This window comes from Salvelinus namaycush, chromosome 16, assembly GCF_016432855.1.
Source record: "Salvelinus namaycush isolate Seneca chromosome 16, SaNama_1.0, whole genome shotgun sequence".
In the NCBI taxonomy this organism is placed as follows: Eukaryota; Metazoa; Chordata; class Actinopteri; order Salmoniformes; family Salmonidae; genus Salvelinus; species Salvelinus namaycush.
This window is the reverse complement of record NC_052322.1, coordinates 35,851,083-35,866,723: the sequence shown is the minus strand read 5'-3', so window position 1 is coordinate 35,866,723 and position 15,641 is coordinate 35,851,083. Positions and strand designations below refer to the sequence as shown.

The 15,641-nt window shown below is 43.8% G+C and overlaps 1 protein-coding gene across 1 annotated transcript in view; it reads right to left on the bottom strand.

Moving 5' to 3' along the window:
* Positions 1–4,252: 4,252 nt before the first annotated feature.
* LOC120061375 (coiled-coil domain-containing protein 71-like) overlaps positions 4,253–15,641 on the bottom strand; it is a 42,613-nt gene continuing 31,224 nt past the window's right edge. Inside the window, exon 2 of the mRNA XM_039011147.1 lies at positions 4,253–6,812. Within this exon, the coding sequence (XP_038867075.1) occupies positions 5,724–6,785 (1,062 nt within the window). The 5' untranslated portion in view covers positions 6,786–6,812 and the 3' untranslated portion in view covers positions 4,253–5,723. The remainder of the gene's footprint in view (positions 6,813–15,641) is intronic.

Here is a 15,641-nt window from a genome sequence, read left to right as displayed (position 1 = left end):
CAAATCTCCCAGTCTTCCAAATCTCCCAGTCTTCCAAATCTCCCAGTCTTCCAAATCTCCCAGTCTTCCAAATCTTCCAAATCTCCCAGTCTTCCAAATCCTCCAAATCTCCCAGTCTTCCAAGTCTTCCAAATCTCCCAGTCTTCCAAATCTCCCAGTCTTCCAAATCTCCCAGTCTTCCAAATCTCCCAGTCTTCCAAATCTCCCAGTCTTCCAAATCTCCCAGTCTTCCAAATCTCCCAGTCTTCCAAATCTCCCAGTCTTCCAAATCTTCCAAATCTCCCAGTCTTCCAAATCTTCCAAATCTCCCAGTCTTCCAAATCTCCCAGTCTTCCAAGTCTTCCAAATCTCCAAGTCTTCCAAGTCTTCCAAATCTCCAAGTCTTCCAAGTCTTCCAAATCTCCAAGTCTTCCAAATCTCCCAGTCTTCCAAATCTCCCAGTCTTCCAAATCTCCCAGTCTCCCAAGTCTTCCAAGTCTTCCAAGTCTTCCAAATCTCCCAGTCTTCCAAATCTTCCAAATCTCCCAGTCTTCCAAATCTCCCAGTCTTTCAAAGTCTCCCCAGTCTTTCAAAGTCTCCCCAGTCTTTCAAAGTCTCCCCAGTCTTTCAAAGTCTCCCCAGTCTTCCAAATCTCCCAGTCTTCCAAATCTCCCAGTCTTCCAAATCTCCCAGTCTTCCAAATCTCCCAAATCTCCCAGTCTTCCAAATCTCCCAGTCTTCCAAATCTCCCAGTCTTCCAAATCTCCCAGTCTTCCAAATCTTCCAAATCTCCCAGTCTTCCAAGTCTTCCAAATCTCCAAATCTTCCAAATCTCCCAGTCTTCCAAATCTCCCAAATCTCCCAGTCTTCCAAATCTCCCAGTCTTCCAAATCTCCCAGTCTTCCAAATCTCCCAGTCTTCCAAATCTTCCAAATCTCCCAGTCTTCCCAGTCTTCCCAGTCTTCCAAATCTCCCAGTCTTCCCAGTCTTCCAAATCTCCCAGTCTTCCAAGTCTTCCAAATCTCCCAGTCTTCCAAATCTCCCAGTCTTCCAAATCTCCCAGTCTTCCAAATCTCCCAGTCTTCCAAATCTCCCAGTCTTCCAAATCTCCCAGTCTTCCAAATCTCCCAGTCTTCCAAATCTCCCAGTCTTCCAAATCTCCCAGTCTTCCAAATCTCCCAGTCTTCCAAATCTCCCAGTCTTCCAAATCTCCCAGTCTTCCAAATCTTCCAAATCTCCCAGTCTTCCAAGTCTTCCAAATCTCCCAATCTTCCAAATCTCCCAGTGGTCCAAGTCTTCCAAATCTCCAAGTCTTCCAAGTCTTCCAAATCTCCAAGTCTTCCAAATCTTCCAAATCTCCCAGTCTTCCAAATCTTCCAAATCTCCCAGTCTTCCAAATCTCCCAGTCTTCCAAATCTCCCAGTCTTCCAAATCTTCCCAGTCTTCCAAATCTTCCAAGTCTTCCAAATCTTCCAAGTCTTCCAAAGTCTCCCCAGTCTTTCAAAGTCTCCCCAGTCTTTCAAAGTCTCCCCAGTCTTTCAAAGTCTCCCCAGTCTTTCAAAGTCTCCCCAGTCTTTCAAAGTCTCCCCAGTCTTTCAAAGTCTCCCCAGTCTTTCAAAGTCTCCCCAGTCTTTCAAAGTCTCCCCAGTCTTCCAAATCTCCCCAGTCTTCCAAATCTCGCCAGTCGTCCCAATTCTCGCCAGTCGTCCCAATTCTCGCCAGTCGTCCCAATTCTCGCCAGTCGTCCCAATTCTCGCCAGTCGTCCCAGTCTACCCAATTAGTCTCCCAAATATCTCATCTCATTCTCCAAAATCTCCCATCTCCTAAATCTCCCCAGTGTTCCAAAATCTCCCCAATTCTCCCATATTGCAAATCTCCGTTATTCTCCCAAACCATTCAAGTCTCCCCAAATATCCCAGTTATTCTCCCAAACCATTCAAGTCTCCCCAAATATCCCAGTTATTCTCCCAAACCATTCAAGTCTTTCCAAAACTCCCAACCTCCCAGCTAGTCTCCCAAACCTCCCCAGTCTTCCAAATCTCTCCAGTCCTGCCAGTATCCCCAGTCTCTCCAAATGTCCTCAGTGTTCCAAATCCCTCCCAATTCTCCCGTTTTCCAAAATCTCCCATCTACTCAGTCTTCCCAAATCTCCCAGTTACAATCTCCCAAATATCTCCAGTCTTCTCATTCTCCAAAAACTCCCCAGTCTCCTAAATCTCCCCAGTGTTCAAAATCTCCCCAATTCTCCCATATTGCAATTCTCCAGTCTTCCCAGTCCCTCCAAATATCCCAGTTAGTCTCCCAAACCATTGCAGTCTCCCAAATCTCCCCAGTTTTCCCAAATCTCCTGTGTTATCAAATCTCCCCCGTCACCCGAATGGATTCTATAGTCTTGCTGCTTCTATACTTAGGTATTCACATCCACACCACCAGCAATGATCACAGTGCAGCCAGCCTGAGAGGTACATATGTTTGAGGAAAGCTGTGTCCGGTGTAATCAATAAACAGCACTCACCCATTAGACTCTCAAGCTTCTCCTGTCAGTGCTCACTACCTGTAGATCAACGGGCGGTGGTGGACAAAACCCCTAGATAATGTTATAGATTGAAAAACTCAGCTCACACAGAACTGGTTGGGGTATTCATTCAGACACCTTTTTCACATCAGAGCTAGTCCCGACAACTCTCATTCACTCAGTACTTAACAGTAATATCTCATCTAAATTTCAATCTTATTATTCCAAATGTAATTTGTTGAACTCAGCTTCCCACTTACCTAAATTACAAATCTCTTAGAACTAATAATATAAAATAACGTGCTCAAAAACACGTTGTGCAATTACCAGTGGCTGCAGACCACGTCGACACTTCAAATAAATGCCTAGAGAGCTGTCAGCGGGACTTTTCCATGGTACCGTTACTGCACTCACTCTAGTCTTGTTTATGAGACAAGCTCTAGCCTTAAGACTAATGGTACCTTCATTTTTGTTTAGTTTTATAATAAAACATTAATTAAAACATTTGTTATTTTTTATTGACTTACAGAAATTCAGTTGCAGTGTCCCTCAATTGTCTGTGGATGATGCGTCCCCTCCTGGGCAGCTCGCAGTAAGGGTCTGGTCGGGTCCTTGTCTTTTGGTCAAACGGGAATTTCGCCTCACGCTTCATAAAGTGCACCACCGGTTTTCCCTCGCAGACCCTTACTGGAAAGCTCCGCAGGCAGAACCAATCATTTAGTTTGTGACGCCAAATTGTCGGACACCTGAGGTCAATCTTAAATTAATAATTCTATATTAACAGCACGCTGGAGCGGTTCCAACAAACTCAATGCACCATAGTACACTACACGTCAGTCAAGAGCTCCATCAGGGCAGTCCAGTTCTTATATACTGCTTACATTATTCATAAATCACCATTAACTTTTGGTGCATGCATGTGAGCGACCAATACCTCATGAGGCTTCCCTCTAAGCTTAGACCTGGAAACTGAGATATCCGTTTCCGTCCTCAAAACAATGTTCTGGGCGTACTACCAATACTGATGAGGACTCCTCCCAGGCACGATCAGTCAGTCACTTGCATGAACCCAGTCAAATTGGTTATTAGAAAAGCAAACATTTTCCTTCACACTGCTATTGACCAACTGGGTTCGAACCCACGTCTCCTGTGTGTGTCACAACACTATGTAGGCCTAAGTCTGTCTAGGATTTAGCTTGAACGAATGTAACTGTTCAGGTTTCAGGCAAAAGTACCAGTCATTGGGCCTCCCGAGTGGCGCATCAGTCTAAAGCACTGCAGGTCTTGAGGCATCACTACAGACCCGGGTTTGATTCCGGGCTGTGTTGCAGCCGGCCGCGACCGGGAGACACGAGGCAACGCACAATTGGGCCAGCGTCGCCCGGGTTAGGCCGGCTGGGATGTCCTTGTCCCATTTCGCTCTAGCAACTCCTGTGGTGGGCCGGTCACATGCACACTGACACGGTTGCCAGTTGTACGTTGTTTCCTCCGACACATTGGTGCGGCTGGCTTCTGGGTTAAGCAAGCAGTGTGTCAAGAAGCAATACGGCTTGGCAGGGTAGTGTTTCGGGGGACGCATGGCTCTCGACCTTGGTAAGGGAGTTGCAGCGATGGGACAAGATTAACTATCAATTGGATATCACGAAATTGGGGAGAAAAAGGAGTAAAAGTAAATAAAAAGGTACTAGTCATCACACAAACATGGTTATGAGTAGAATGACCCATTATTAAAATGTAAATGCCAGGTAATCCAGAGAAAGTGGTCAAAATGCTTTATTTTACAGTTCAACAGTAATTCCCAACACACAATGACCATAACATGTTAACAGATATCTTTGTTAAGTATCATTGTGGTTCATACAAAAAGTTTTTTTTTTTTAAGTTGTTTTTAAATAGATATAAATTAAGCTACATTGAACATGAAATGTATCGCTACCTCTTCACATACCTAAAAGTGCCTCAGACATTTTATTCAAAGCATGTGTGATTTAGAATATGTAGCTAACAGAGACAACCTTTCAGTTTGGGTAAAAAAAAAAAAAAAAGTGCAATTGAGAAGCACCAAAAATATACATTTGGCACATGAAAATCAAAGCAAGTAAATGTAACCCGAAGCCAAAAAAGCTTTACTCTGCCTTCGATTGAGAATGGAAAGGTCAAGGACGGATAAATCAAATCAGTTGAACCTAATGGAGAGGAGGATACTTGAATAAAATAAACCAACTGGCATACTTCCTCCAATTACAGAAACAAACAAGGCCTAAATATCAAATTTCAAAGCTATAAAATGCTTTAGGAATAGTTCTAAATGTCAGATAATACACAATATAGGCTAGAGCGTTTCCTCCAGAGGCTTTAAAAACACTGAAAACTCTTAAATAAGGCCATGTAAATTCTTCTACAAATTAAATACAGATAATGGAATAAAATGCCTTAACTTTGTACAAATGAGAATAAAAGCCATAAAATGTTAACATATAGCTAGGAACTCTTAACTGTCATGTCCAAAAAGATAAACCTTTATAACACATCAGGAAAACACCATTTCAATTGCTTCTTTAATCGAACATACAGTAGAAATGACATGACTAAAAAGTGATGTATATAAAATATCTGTAATATTCTAGCAAATGAATGCTGCATAGTTATACATGACATGGCTTCATTATCAGATGTTTGTATCATTTATAAAACAGATGAAGGAAATTTCACAGTGTCCCAAAAACACACATGTAAAGAAGGATATACTGCAGGTACAGGTACACAATGGATGTCCCCAACTCATATGGGGACATCCATTGTGCCTCACACTTCACCATTCCATCACTCAACAGTCAAGGGGCAGTCTATAGTATGTGCAGTGTAAACAATACTTTAAACCATATTTTTGGATGTTTAGGCAATAACCCAGCGTCCCCTTTTCTAAACATATTAACAGAAAGAAATAGGATTTTCCAAATCTCCAAAAAGCATCCCAAACAATCCCAATACTCCTAATCTGAGCACAGCTAAAAGACAAAGCACTGCCTTGACAAGATGCAACTGATGAAATTTACATGGAGGACAAAAGGACTTTAAGGCTGTGTTCACAGACAAATTCAAAATATTTTTCCCGCAATTATTGGTCTTTTGGCCAATCTGATCAGATCTTTTGCCAATAATTGGGTAAAAAAACAAAAACAGAATTGGGCTGCCTGTGTAAACGCAGCCAAATATATTACGGGCCGGTCACATTGGGTAGGCAATAAGTGGTTGAATTTCTATGACCGGTGACAGGTTAACTCGCAGGATCTTCTGGGCTTTCCTCCTCACCTCCTCATCGGTGATCGAGTCATCAACCTTGATCACCTTGAACCTCAGGTTGTTCTCACTCAGTCTAAGGTCTTCGGACTGCTCTTTGACCAGCCAGACCTCATTTCTGGACCTCTTCACACAGAGTTTGTCTTCAGCCTCGTCAGTCCTTTTCCTTTTCTGGTCCCTCCAGCAAGGCATTCCGTTGCATTCCTTCAAAACCCGGTCGTTTTGCAGTATGGCAGGCACTCCGATGATATTGACTGGGCAGGGCAAAAAGTTCACTCTCCTCAAAGTGACAGATTTTGCTGAGTTTCCGGTACCTTCCGAAGGCTGTACTTGGGTACCTGTTAGAGATAGTGGTCGATGAGTGTTGGGCACAGTCACCTCTCCTGACCATACACCTGTGTGGAACTGCAGTCTCGCTGTGTGGCCTGTAGAGGGTCCAGTGATGTTGGTCAGTCTTATGTATGACTGCATCTGAACAGGCACAACAGCCAAGGCTGGTGGTTTCGAGAGGACCGTCTGTTTGAGAGACTCCTTTGACAGATTTGTCAAAATAATTGTGGGTTGATTCTTCAGGACGACTTTTGCTGCTGCACTTAACAAAGAATAGTTGATTTCAGTCTTCTTGCCATGGGGTTTTCTACCCTTCTTTTTGCCAGTCTTTTGAACCTTTGAGACAGCAATGTCCAGTGTGCTTTGTGTCTTTATTACAGGCCTCAGTACTGCAGTACAAGACCTGTAACCATAAACATCTTTGCTTTTAAGTACAGTAGGTTTGTGACCTTCATCTTTGAGTCCCTCAATAAAAGTGGCCAGTTCTTTCTCAGTATCAAAAAGGTCTTTTGACATAGGACTGAACGCTTTCAGAGTCTCCAGTAGAGTAGTTTGGCCAGCTGAGTTGAAACGTGACCATGACTGGACAACCTTCTCTGTGGCTTCCTTACAATTCATGGCATATACCATCTGTTCTGTAATCTGTAGCATTGGTAGCATTGGTGAAACTCGCGTCCGAGATCAGCCCTGTGGGCAAAAAGAGAATAAACAAACATAAAAATGTAGACTTCATACTCAACTTCTGTAAATCATTGACATTCAAAAACATGGATAAGGGAAATCTCAGGTTAAGGTTTCTGATCAGGTAGGCTAACCCAACATTCAACGTACCACCAAAGTGACTACAAACAAAGCTGTATTCATAATCTTTCTGAAGAGGGAGACACACAAACTCTGAAATAAACTTGTTACATCAGTGGTTTTGTTTCTTTAAAAGAGCTTTTCCTATTTTAAACAGATTCAAAACATCTAAATAATTGTGGAGGTCCGTGGGGCGACGCACAATTGGCATAGCGTCGTCCGGGTTAGGGAGGGTTTGGCCGGTAGGGATATCCTTGTCTCAGTATGTAAAATGTAATAAAATGTATGCACTCTACTGTAAGTCGCTCTGGATAAGAGCGTCTGCTAAATGACTAAAATGTAAATGTAAATCTACCAACCATGGGTGACTAACATTAGCTAAAATTCAGTGAGGCAATTTCCACCATAGACTTTAAATGATAAATTGACAATTCCAACTGGAATTCATTTTTACATAGAGATTTCTTATTGAAATTAGCTCCAAAAAACACGACATAACATTCCAGTAATATTTAATATGAGAAAATGTAAAATTGAGAGTTTGCCCCTTGATTGTTTTCATTCAGATCTGATTGGCAAAGCCTCTGCCACAAAAACAGGTGTATGACTTTTGTCACATAACAAAGTAGGCTAGCTTCTGATTCAACTTACGGTGGATGCGGCATGTCAAAACGGAATGTAGAAACAGGAATATAACTTTGCATTGCTTTGCTGCAAGTTTGTGCGGCAGCTGTACCGCTGCCAATGCTTACTTAGCTCAGACTGGAAGTCCTCGTGATCAGCTAGCATGCTAGCTGATCCCAAAGACATCCAGTCTTTGCGTTAACTCTAGTTTGCATTGGCACACAGAACTACCTCTAAAAAGGCTTCTACAAGCTGCACTCCATTGATCTACGTGCGTGCACGTGAGTGGAGTAAGGTTTTTTTGGGCAGCGGACTCTATTCGTTGCATTCCACCCAGAGGTGAAGTCCGCCTTGTGTAGTGTATATCCACTAGGGGGCTTGGGAGCCAGAGTAGCTAACCAAGCAAGAGGGGCCAAGGCACTCTTTTTGACTAGCCACGGAAAACGTTTGAACTTCCGGATCAAGAGTTACAGTATATGCCCGTTTACAAAATACTAGCCACATGTCTGGCTAGACTGGTGTTCTATGCTTTCGACACTACTTTTTAGCCACAGAAAAAATATTTTTTTTTGGAATTGCTAGAGCTTGAACAGCAAGAACTTGAACTGCTATTACTACTCAGGAGTATGGAGAAAAAAAGGACTGAGAAAATGGCAAGTTCGTTCCATGAAGACCACGAGAGGGGATGACGAAGAACGCACGTCTCTTGTTCAACCTACGCGAAGCATTGATGAGGAACGACATGTTCAAATAAAATGTTATTGGTCACATACACATGGTTAGCATATGTTAATGCGAGTGTAGCGAAATGCTTGTGCTTCTAGTACCGACCGTGCAGTAAAATCTAACAATTTCACAACTACCTTATACACACACAAACATATAAATTTATGGATGAGCGATGGCCGTGCGGCATAGGCAAGATGCAGTAGATGGTATAGAGTACGGATATACATGAGTTGAGTAATGTAGGGTATGTAAACATTATAAAGTGGCTTTGTTTAAAGTGACTAGTGATACATTTATTACATGCAATTTTTTATTATTGAAGTGGCTAGAGATTTGAGTCCGAGTGGCTGCTGCCAACAGTGATGGCTGTTTAACAGTCTGATGGCCTTGAGATAGAAGCTGTTTTTCAGTCTCTCGGTCCCAGCTTTGTTGCACCTGTACTGACCTCGCCTTCTGGATGATAGCGGGGTGAACAGGCGATGGTTGATGTCCTTGATGATATTTTTGGCCTTCCTGTGGCATCGGGTGGTGTAGGTGTCCTGGAGAGCAGGTAGTTTGCCCCCAGTGATGCTTTGTGCAGACCTCACTACCCTCTGGAGAGCCTTGCGGTTGTGAGCGGAGCAGTTGACGTACCAGGCGGTGATACAGTCCGACAGGATGCTCCCGATTGTGCATCTGTAAAAGTTTGAGTGTTTTTGGTGACAAGCCAAATTTCTTCAGCCTTTCTTCCCCACACTGTCTGGGTGGACAATTTCAGTTTGTCCGTGATGTGTACACTGAGGAAGCTTTCCACCTTCTCCACTACTGTCCCGTCAATGTGGATGGGGGGGGTGCTCCCTCTGCTGTTTCCTGAAGTCCACAATCATCTCCTTTGTTTTGTTGACGTTGAGTGAGGTTATTTTCCTGACACCACACTCCGAGGGCCCTCACCTCCTCCCTGTAGGCCGTCCCGTCGTTGTTGGTAATCAAGCCTACCACTGTAGTGTCATCTGCAAACTTGATGATTGAGTTGGAGGCGTGCATGGCCATACAGTCATGGGTGAACAGGGAGTACAGGAGAGGGCTGAGAACGCACCCTTGTGGGGCCCCAATGTTGAGGATTAGCGGGGTGGAGATGTTTCCTACCTCCACCACCTGGGGGCGGCCCATCAGGAAGTCCAGGACCCAGCTGCACAGGAAGGGGTCGAGACCAAGGGTCTCGAGCTTAATGACGAGTTTGGAGGGCACTATGGTGTTAAATGCCGAGCTATAATCGATTAACAGCATTCTTACACAGGTATTCCTCTTCTCCAGATGGGTTAGGGCAGTGTGATTGCATCTTCTGTGGACCTATTGGGGCTGTAAGCAAATTGGAGTGGGTCTAGGGTGTCACCTGTTTACCGGACGTGCTACCTGTCCCAAACATGCCGTTTTCAACTCTCTAGAGACAGCACGAGCAGTAGAGATGCTCTGAAGGATCGGCTATGAAATCCCAACTGACATTTACTCCTGAGGTGCTGACCTGTTGCACCCTCGACAACCACTGTGATTATTATTATTTGACCCTGCTGGTCATCTAAGAACATCTTGGCCATGTTCTGTTATAATCTCTACCTGGCACAGCCAGAAGAGGACTGGCCAACCCTCAGCCTGGTTCCTCTAGGTTCTGGACTTTTAGGCTGGGATTCTGTACAGCATTTTGTGACATCAGCTGATGTAAGAAGGGCTTTATAAATACATTGATTGATAGGGTAGAGGTGATATGATCCTTGACTAGTCTCAAAGCACTTCATGATGGAAGTGAGTGCTACGGGGCGATAGTCGTTTAGCTCAGTTACCTTAGCTTTCTTGGGAACAATGGTGGCTCTCTTGAAGCATATGGGAACAGCAGACTGGGATAGGGATTGATTGAATATGTCCGTAAACACACCAGCCAGCTGGTCTGCGCATGCTGAGGACACGGCTAGGGATGCAGTCTGGGCCGGCAGCCTTGCGAGGGTTAACACGTTTAAATGTTTTACTCATGTTGGCTGCGGTGAAGGAGAGCGCGCAGGTTTTGGTAGCGTGCCGTGTCAGTGGCACTGTATTGTCCTCAAAGCGAGCGAGGAAGTTGTTTAGTTTGTCTGGGAGCAAGACAATGTCTGAGACAGCGCTGTTTTTGTTTTGTAATCTGTGATTGAAATTAGACCTTGCCACATACATCTCGTGTCTGAGCCGTTGAATTGTGACTACTTTGTCTCTATACTGACGCTTAGCTTGTTTGATTGCCGCGGAGGTAATAGCTACACTGTAGTCGGTCGCCTTGCCATGATTTAAAAGCAGTGGTTCGCACTTTCAGTTTAGCGCGAATGCTGCCATCAATCGACGGTTTCTGGTTGGGGAAGGTTTTAATAGACGCTGTGGGTACACCATCACAAATGCACTTGCTTATAAACTCAATACATCAATGTTATTGTCTGAGGCTATCCGGAACACATCCCAGTCCACGTGATCGAAGCAATCTAAGATTCAGACCTGAGCATGGGCGTTTCCTGTTTTAGTTTCTGTCTATAGGCTGGGAGCAACAAAATTGAGTCGTGGTCAGACTTGCCAAAGGAGGACGAGCTTTGTATGCGTCACGGAAGTTAGAGTAGCAATGATCCAGAATGCTGCCAGCCCGGGTCGCGCATGCCGATAAGACTTCCTAAATGTCATCAGATTAGCTTTGTTAAAATCCCCAGCTACAATAAATGCATCCTCAGGATGTAGTTTCCAGTTTACATAAAGTCCATTGAAGTTCTTTCAGGGCCGTCGAGGTGTCTGCTTGGGGGGGGGGGGGGGGATATACACGTCTGTGATTATAGTCGAAGAGAATTCTCTTGGTGGATAATGGGGTCGGCATTTGATTGTAAAGAATTCTAGGTCAGGTGAACAAAAGGACTTAAGTTCCTGTATGTTGTTATGATCACACCAAGACTCGTTAATCATAAGGCATACACTCCCGCCCTTCTTACCAGAATCAAATCAAATTTATTTATATAGCCCTTCGTACATCAGCTGATATCTCAAAGTGCTGTACAGAAACCCAGCCCAAAACAGCAAGCAATGCAGGTGTAGAAGCACGGTGGCTAGGAAAAACTCCCTAGCAAGGCCAAAACCTAGGAAGAAAGAGGTTTGTCGGCGCAATGCGTGAAGAAACTAGGTGGCTGTACCGACTCTAACGTATCCCGAGCGAGCCATGTTTCCGTGAAACAGAGAATGTTACAATCTCTGATGTCTCTCTGGAAGGCAACCCTTGCTCGGATTTCGTCTACCTTTTTTTCAAGAGACTGGACGTTGGCTAGTAGTATACTCAGGAGGGGTGGGCGATGTGCCAGTCTACAGAGCCTGACCAGAAGACCGCTCCATCTGCGGCGCTGTTTTGGGTTGCCTGCTGGGATCCGATCCATTGTCCTGGGTGGTGGACCAAACAGAGGATCCGCTTCGGGAAAGTTGTATTCCTGGTCGTAATGTTGGCAAGTTAACGTTGCTCTTATATCCAATAGTTCCTCCCAGCTGTATGTAATGAGACTTAAGATTTCTTGGGGTAACAGTAAGAAATAATACATTAAAAAACGACTGCATAGTTACCTAAGAGCGCGAGGCGACCATCTCTGCCGGCGCCATGTTGAAAGGTGTTCACTACTTTCAGATGTCTGTTGCCAGATTTTACGACTTCAGTGGCTTGCCCCTCAGATCTCGCAGAAGAAAACTCACAGCTTACCCGTAAGGGCTGCAGAAAGTCTGTCTGACCTTTCGGTTTTTGGCGAGCGGCAGCACACCAAGTATTGCTGAGAGTTGTAACTCATAAGCTAGGAATGTTTCTGCCATCGTCACAGAAGTGTGCCAGGCTATCTGGCATGTCCCGAAGGAGGATTTTGTTGCTTATCCCTCCGTGGCACACTGGGCAGATTGAGGATTGTTGGACAGAAAACAAGTTCGGTTCCGAGATCCGGCAAACCTGGGCAGCGATTACTACAACGGCTTTTTGCCAATGGTCCTGATGGCAGTCTGCGATGCAAGGTACGAACCATATCCAGGTAGGATACGCTAAATACATGTGACTATACACACACACAATCCAACCAGGAAGTGGGAGTTCTGAGGTTTGTAGTTTTTCAACTCTTGGTCTATCAAATACAGTGTCTATGGGGTCATATTGCACTTCCTAAGGCTTCCACTAGATGTCAACAGTCTTTAGAACCTTGTTTGATGCTTCTACTGTGAAGTGAGGGCGAATGAGGGGGGATTGAGTAAGGTCTCCCCCAGAGTGCCACGAGCTGACCATGCGCGTTCATGTGAGAGTTAGCTTGAGTTCCATTGCATTTCTGAAGACAAAGGAATTATCCGGTTGGAACATTGAAGATTTGTTAAAAACATACTAGAGATTGATTCTATACTTCGTTTGACATGTTTCTACGGACTATAACGGAACTTTTTGACTGTCTGCTCCCAGTGATCGCGAGTCATGAATTTGGAATACTGGGCTAAACGCGCTAACAAAAAGGAGGTATTTCTACATATGATGAACTTGATCGAACAAATCAAACATTTGTGGAACTGGGATTCCTGGGAGTACATTCTGATGAAGATCAAAGTGTATATTTATAATGCTATTTCTGACTTCTGTTGACTCCAACATGGCGGATATCTGTTTGGCTTGATTTGTTGTACTCAGATTATTGCATGGTTTGCTTTTTCCGTAAAGTCTTTTTGAAATCTGACACAGCGGTTGCATTAACGGGATTGCAGCCATAAGAAGTTAACGGGATCGATATGACAACAGCCAGTGAAAGTGCAGGGCGCCAAATTCAAACAGAAATCTCATAATTAAAATTTCTCAAACAAAATGGTATAAGATACACGTATAAAGGTAATCTTGTTGTTAATCCCACCAAAGTGTCCGATTTCAAATAGGCTTTTCGGCGAAAGCAGAACATATTGTTAGGTTAGCAACTAGTCACAGAAAGCATACAGCGATTTTCCAACCAAAGAGAGGAGTCACAAAAAGCAGAAAGAGAAAATTCATCACTAACCTTTGATATTCTTCATCAGACAACACTCCCGGGACAACATGTTACACAATACATGTATGTTTTGTTCGATCAAGTTCATATTTATATCCAAAAACCTCAGTTTACATTTGGCTTTGCATCCAAAACATCCCGTGAATTTGCACAGAGCCACATCAATTTACAGAAATACTCATAATAAACATTGATAAAAGATACAAGTGTTATTCACAGAATTAAAGATATACTTCTCCTTAACTTCTTATGGCTGCAGGGGCAGTATTGAGTAGCTTGGATGAAAAGTGCACAGAGGTGCCCAGAGTAAACGGCCTGCTCCTCAGTCATAGCTGCCTATATATGCATATTATTATTAGTATTGGATAGAGAACTCTGAAGTTTCTAAAACTGTTTAAATTATGTCTGAGTATAACAGAACTCATATGGCAGGCAAAAACCTGAGAAGAAATCCAACCAGGAAGTGAGAAATCTGAGGTTGGTCGATTTTCTACTCATCGCCTATTGAAAACATTGTAGGATATGGATCTGTTGGCACTTCCTACGGCTTCCACTAGATGTCAACAGTCTGTAGAACGTTGAATGAAGCTTCTACTGGGAAGTTGAGCCGGATGGGAGCTGTTTGAGTCAGTGGTCTGGCAGAGAGCCAGGTCCTGATCATGCGCATTCCACATGATATCGACTTGCGTTCCATTACTTCTATAGACACAAAGGAATTCTCCGGTTGGAACGTTATTGAATATTTATGATAACAACATCCTAAAGATTGATTCTATACTAAGTTTGACAAGTTTATTCGACCTGTAATATAACTTTTTTAAGTTTGTCCGACATTCGCCTGGACCTGCACGAGCGTTTGGATTTGATTACTAAACGCGCTAAAAAAGTAGCTACTTGGACATTACCGAACAAAACAAACTTTTCTTGTGGGAGTCCTGGGAGTGTATTCCGACAAAGATCAGCAAAGTGAAGATTTATAATAGTTTTTATGAGTTTTGTTGACTGCACAATTTGGCGGGTAACTGTATGGCTTGCTTTTGTGGCTGAATGCTGTTTTCAGATTATTGAATATTGTGTTTTGCCGTAAAGCTTTTTGAAATCTGACACAGCGGTTGCATTAAGAACAAGTGTATCTTTAATTCTATGTAAAACATGCATCAAAGTTTATGATGAGTATTTATGTTATGACGTGGCTCTCTGCAATTTCTCCGGATATTTTTTTAGGCATTTCTGAACATGGCGCCAATGTAAACTGAGGTTTTGGATATAAATATGAACTTAATCTAACAAGACATATGTATTGTGTAACATGAAGTCCTATGAGTGTCATCTGATGAAGATCAAAGATTAGTGATTCATTTTCTCTATTTGTGCTTTTTGTGACTCTTTGGCTGGAAAAATGGCAGAATTTCTGTGAGTTGATGGTGTCCTAACATAATCGTTGGTGGTGCTTTCGCTGAAAAGCCTATTTGAAATCAGACACTTGTGGGATTAACAAGATTACCTTTAAAATGGTATGAGACACATGTATGTTTGATGACTTTTAATTATGAGATTTGTTCGAATTTGGCGCCCTGCACTTTCACTGGCTGTTGTCATATCGATCCCGTTAACGGGATTGCAACCATAAGAAGTTAATGTGCAGGGTCACAGGTTAGTCAACGTAATATGTACATATAGGTAGAGCTAAAGTGACTGTGCATACATAGTGAGTAGTAGCAGCATAAGAGGGGGGGGTGGCAATGCAAATAGTCTGGGTAGCCATTTGATTAGATGTTCGGGAGTCTTATGGCTTGGGGGTAGAAGCTGTTGAGAAGCCTCTTGGACCTAGACCTGGCACTCCGGTACCGCTTGCCCTGCAATAGAGAGAAGTTTATGACTAGGTGGCTGGTGGCTGACAATTTGTAGGGCCTTCCTCTGACACCGCCTGGTATAGAGGTCCTGGATGGCAGGAAGCTTGGCCCCAGTGATGTACTGGGCTGTGCACACTACCCTCTGTAGTACCTTGCGGTCGGAGGCCAAGCAGTTACCATACCAGGCATTGCTGCAACCAGTCAGGATGCTCGATAGCACAGCTGTAGAACCTTTTGAGGATCTGAGGACCCATGCCAAATCTTTTTAGTCTCCTGAGGGGGAATAGGTGTTGTCTTGCGCTCTTCGCGACTGTCTTGGTGTGTTAGGACCATGATAGTTTGTTGGTGATGTGGACGCCAAAGAACTTGAAGCTCTCAACCTGCTCCACTAGAGGCCCGTCGATGAGAATCAGAACGTGCTTGGCCCTCCTTTTCCTGTAGTCCACGATCATCTCCTCTGTCTTTATCACATTGCGGAAGGGGTG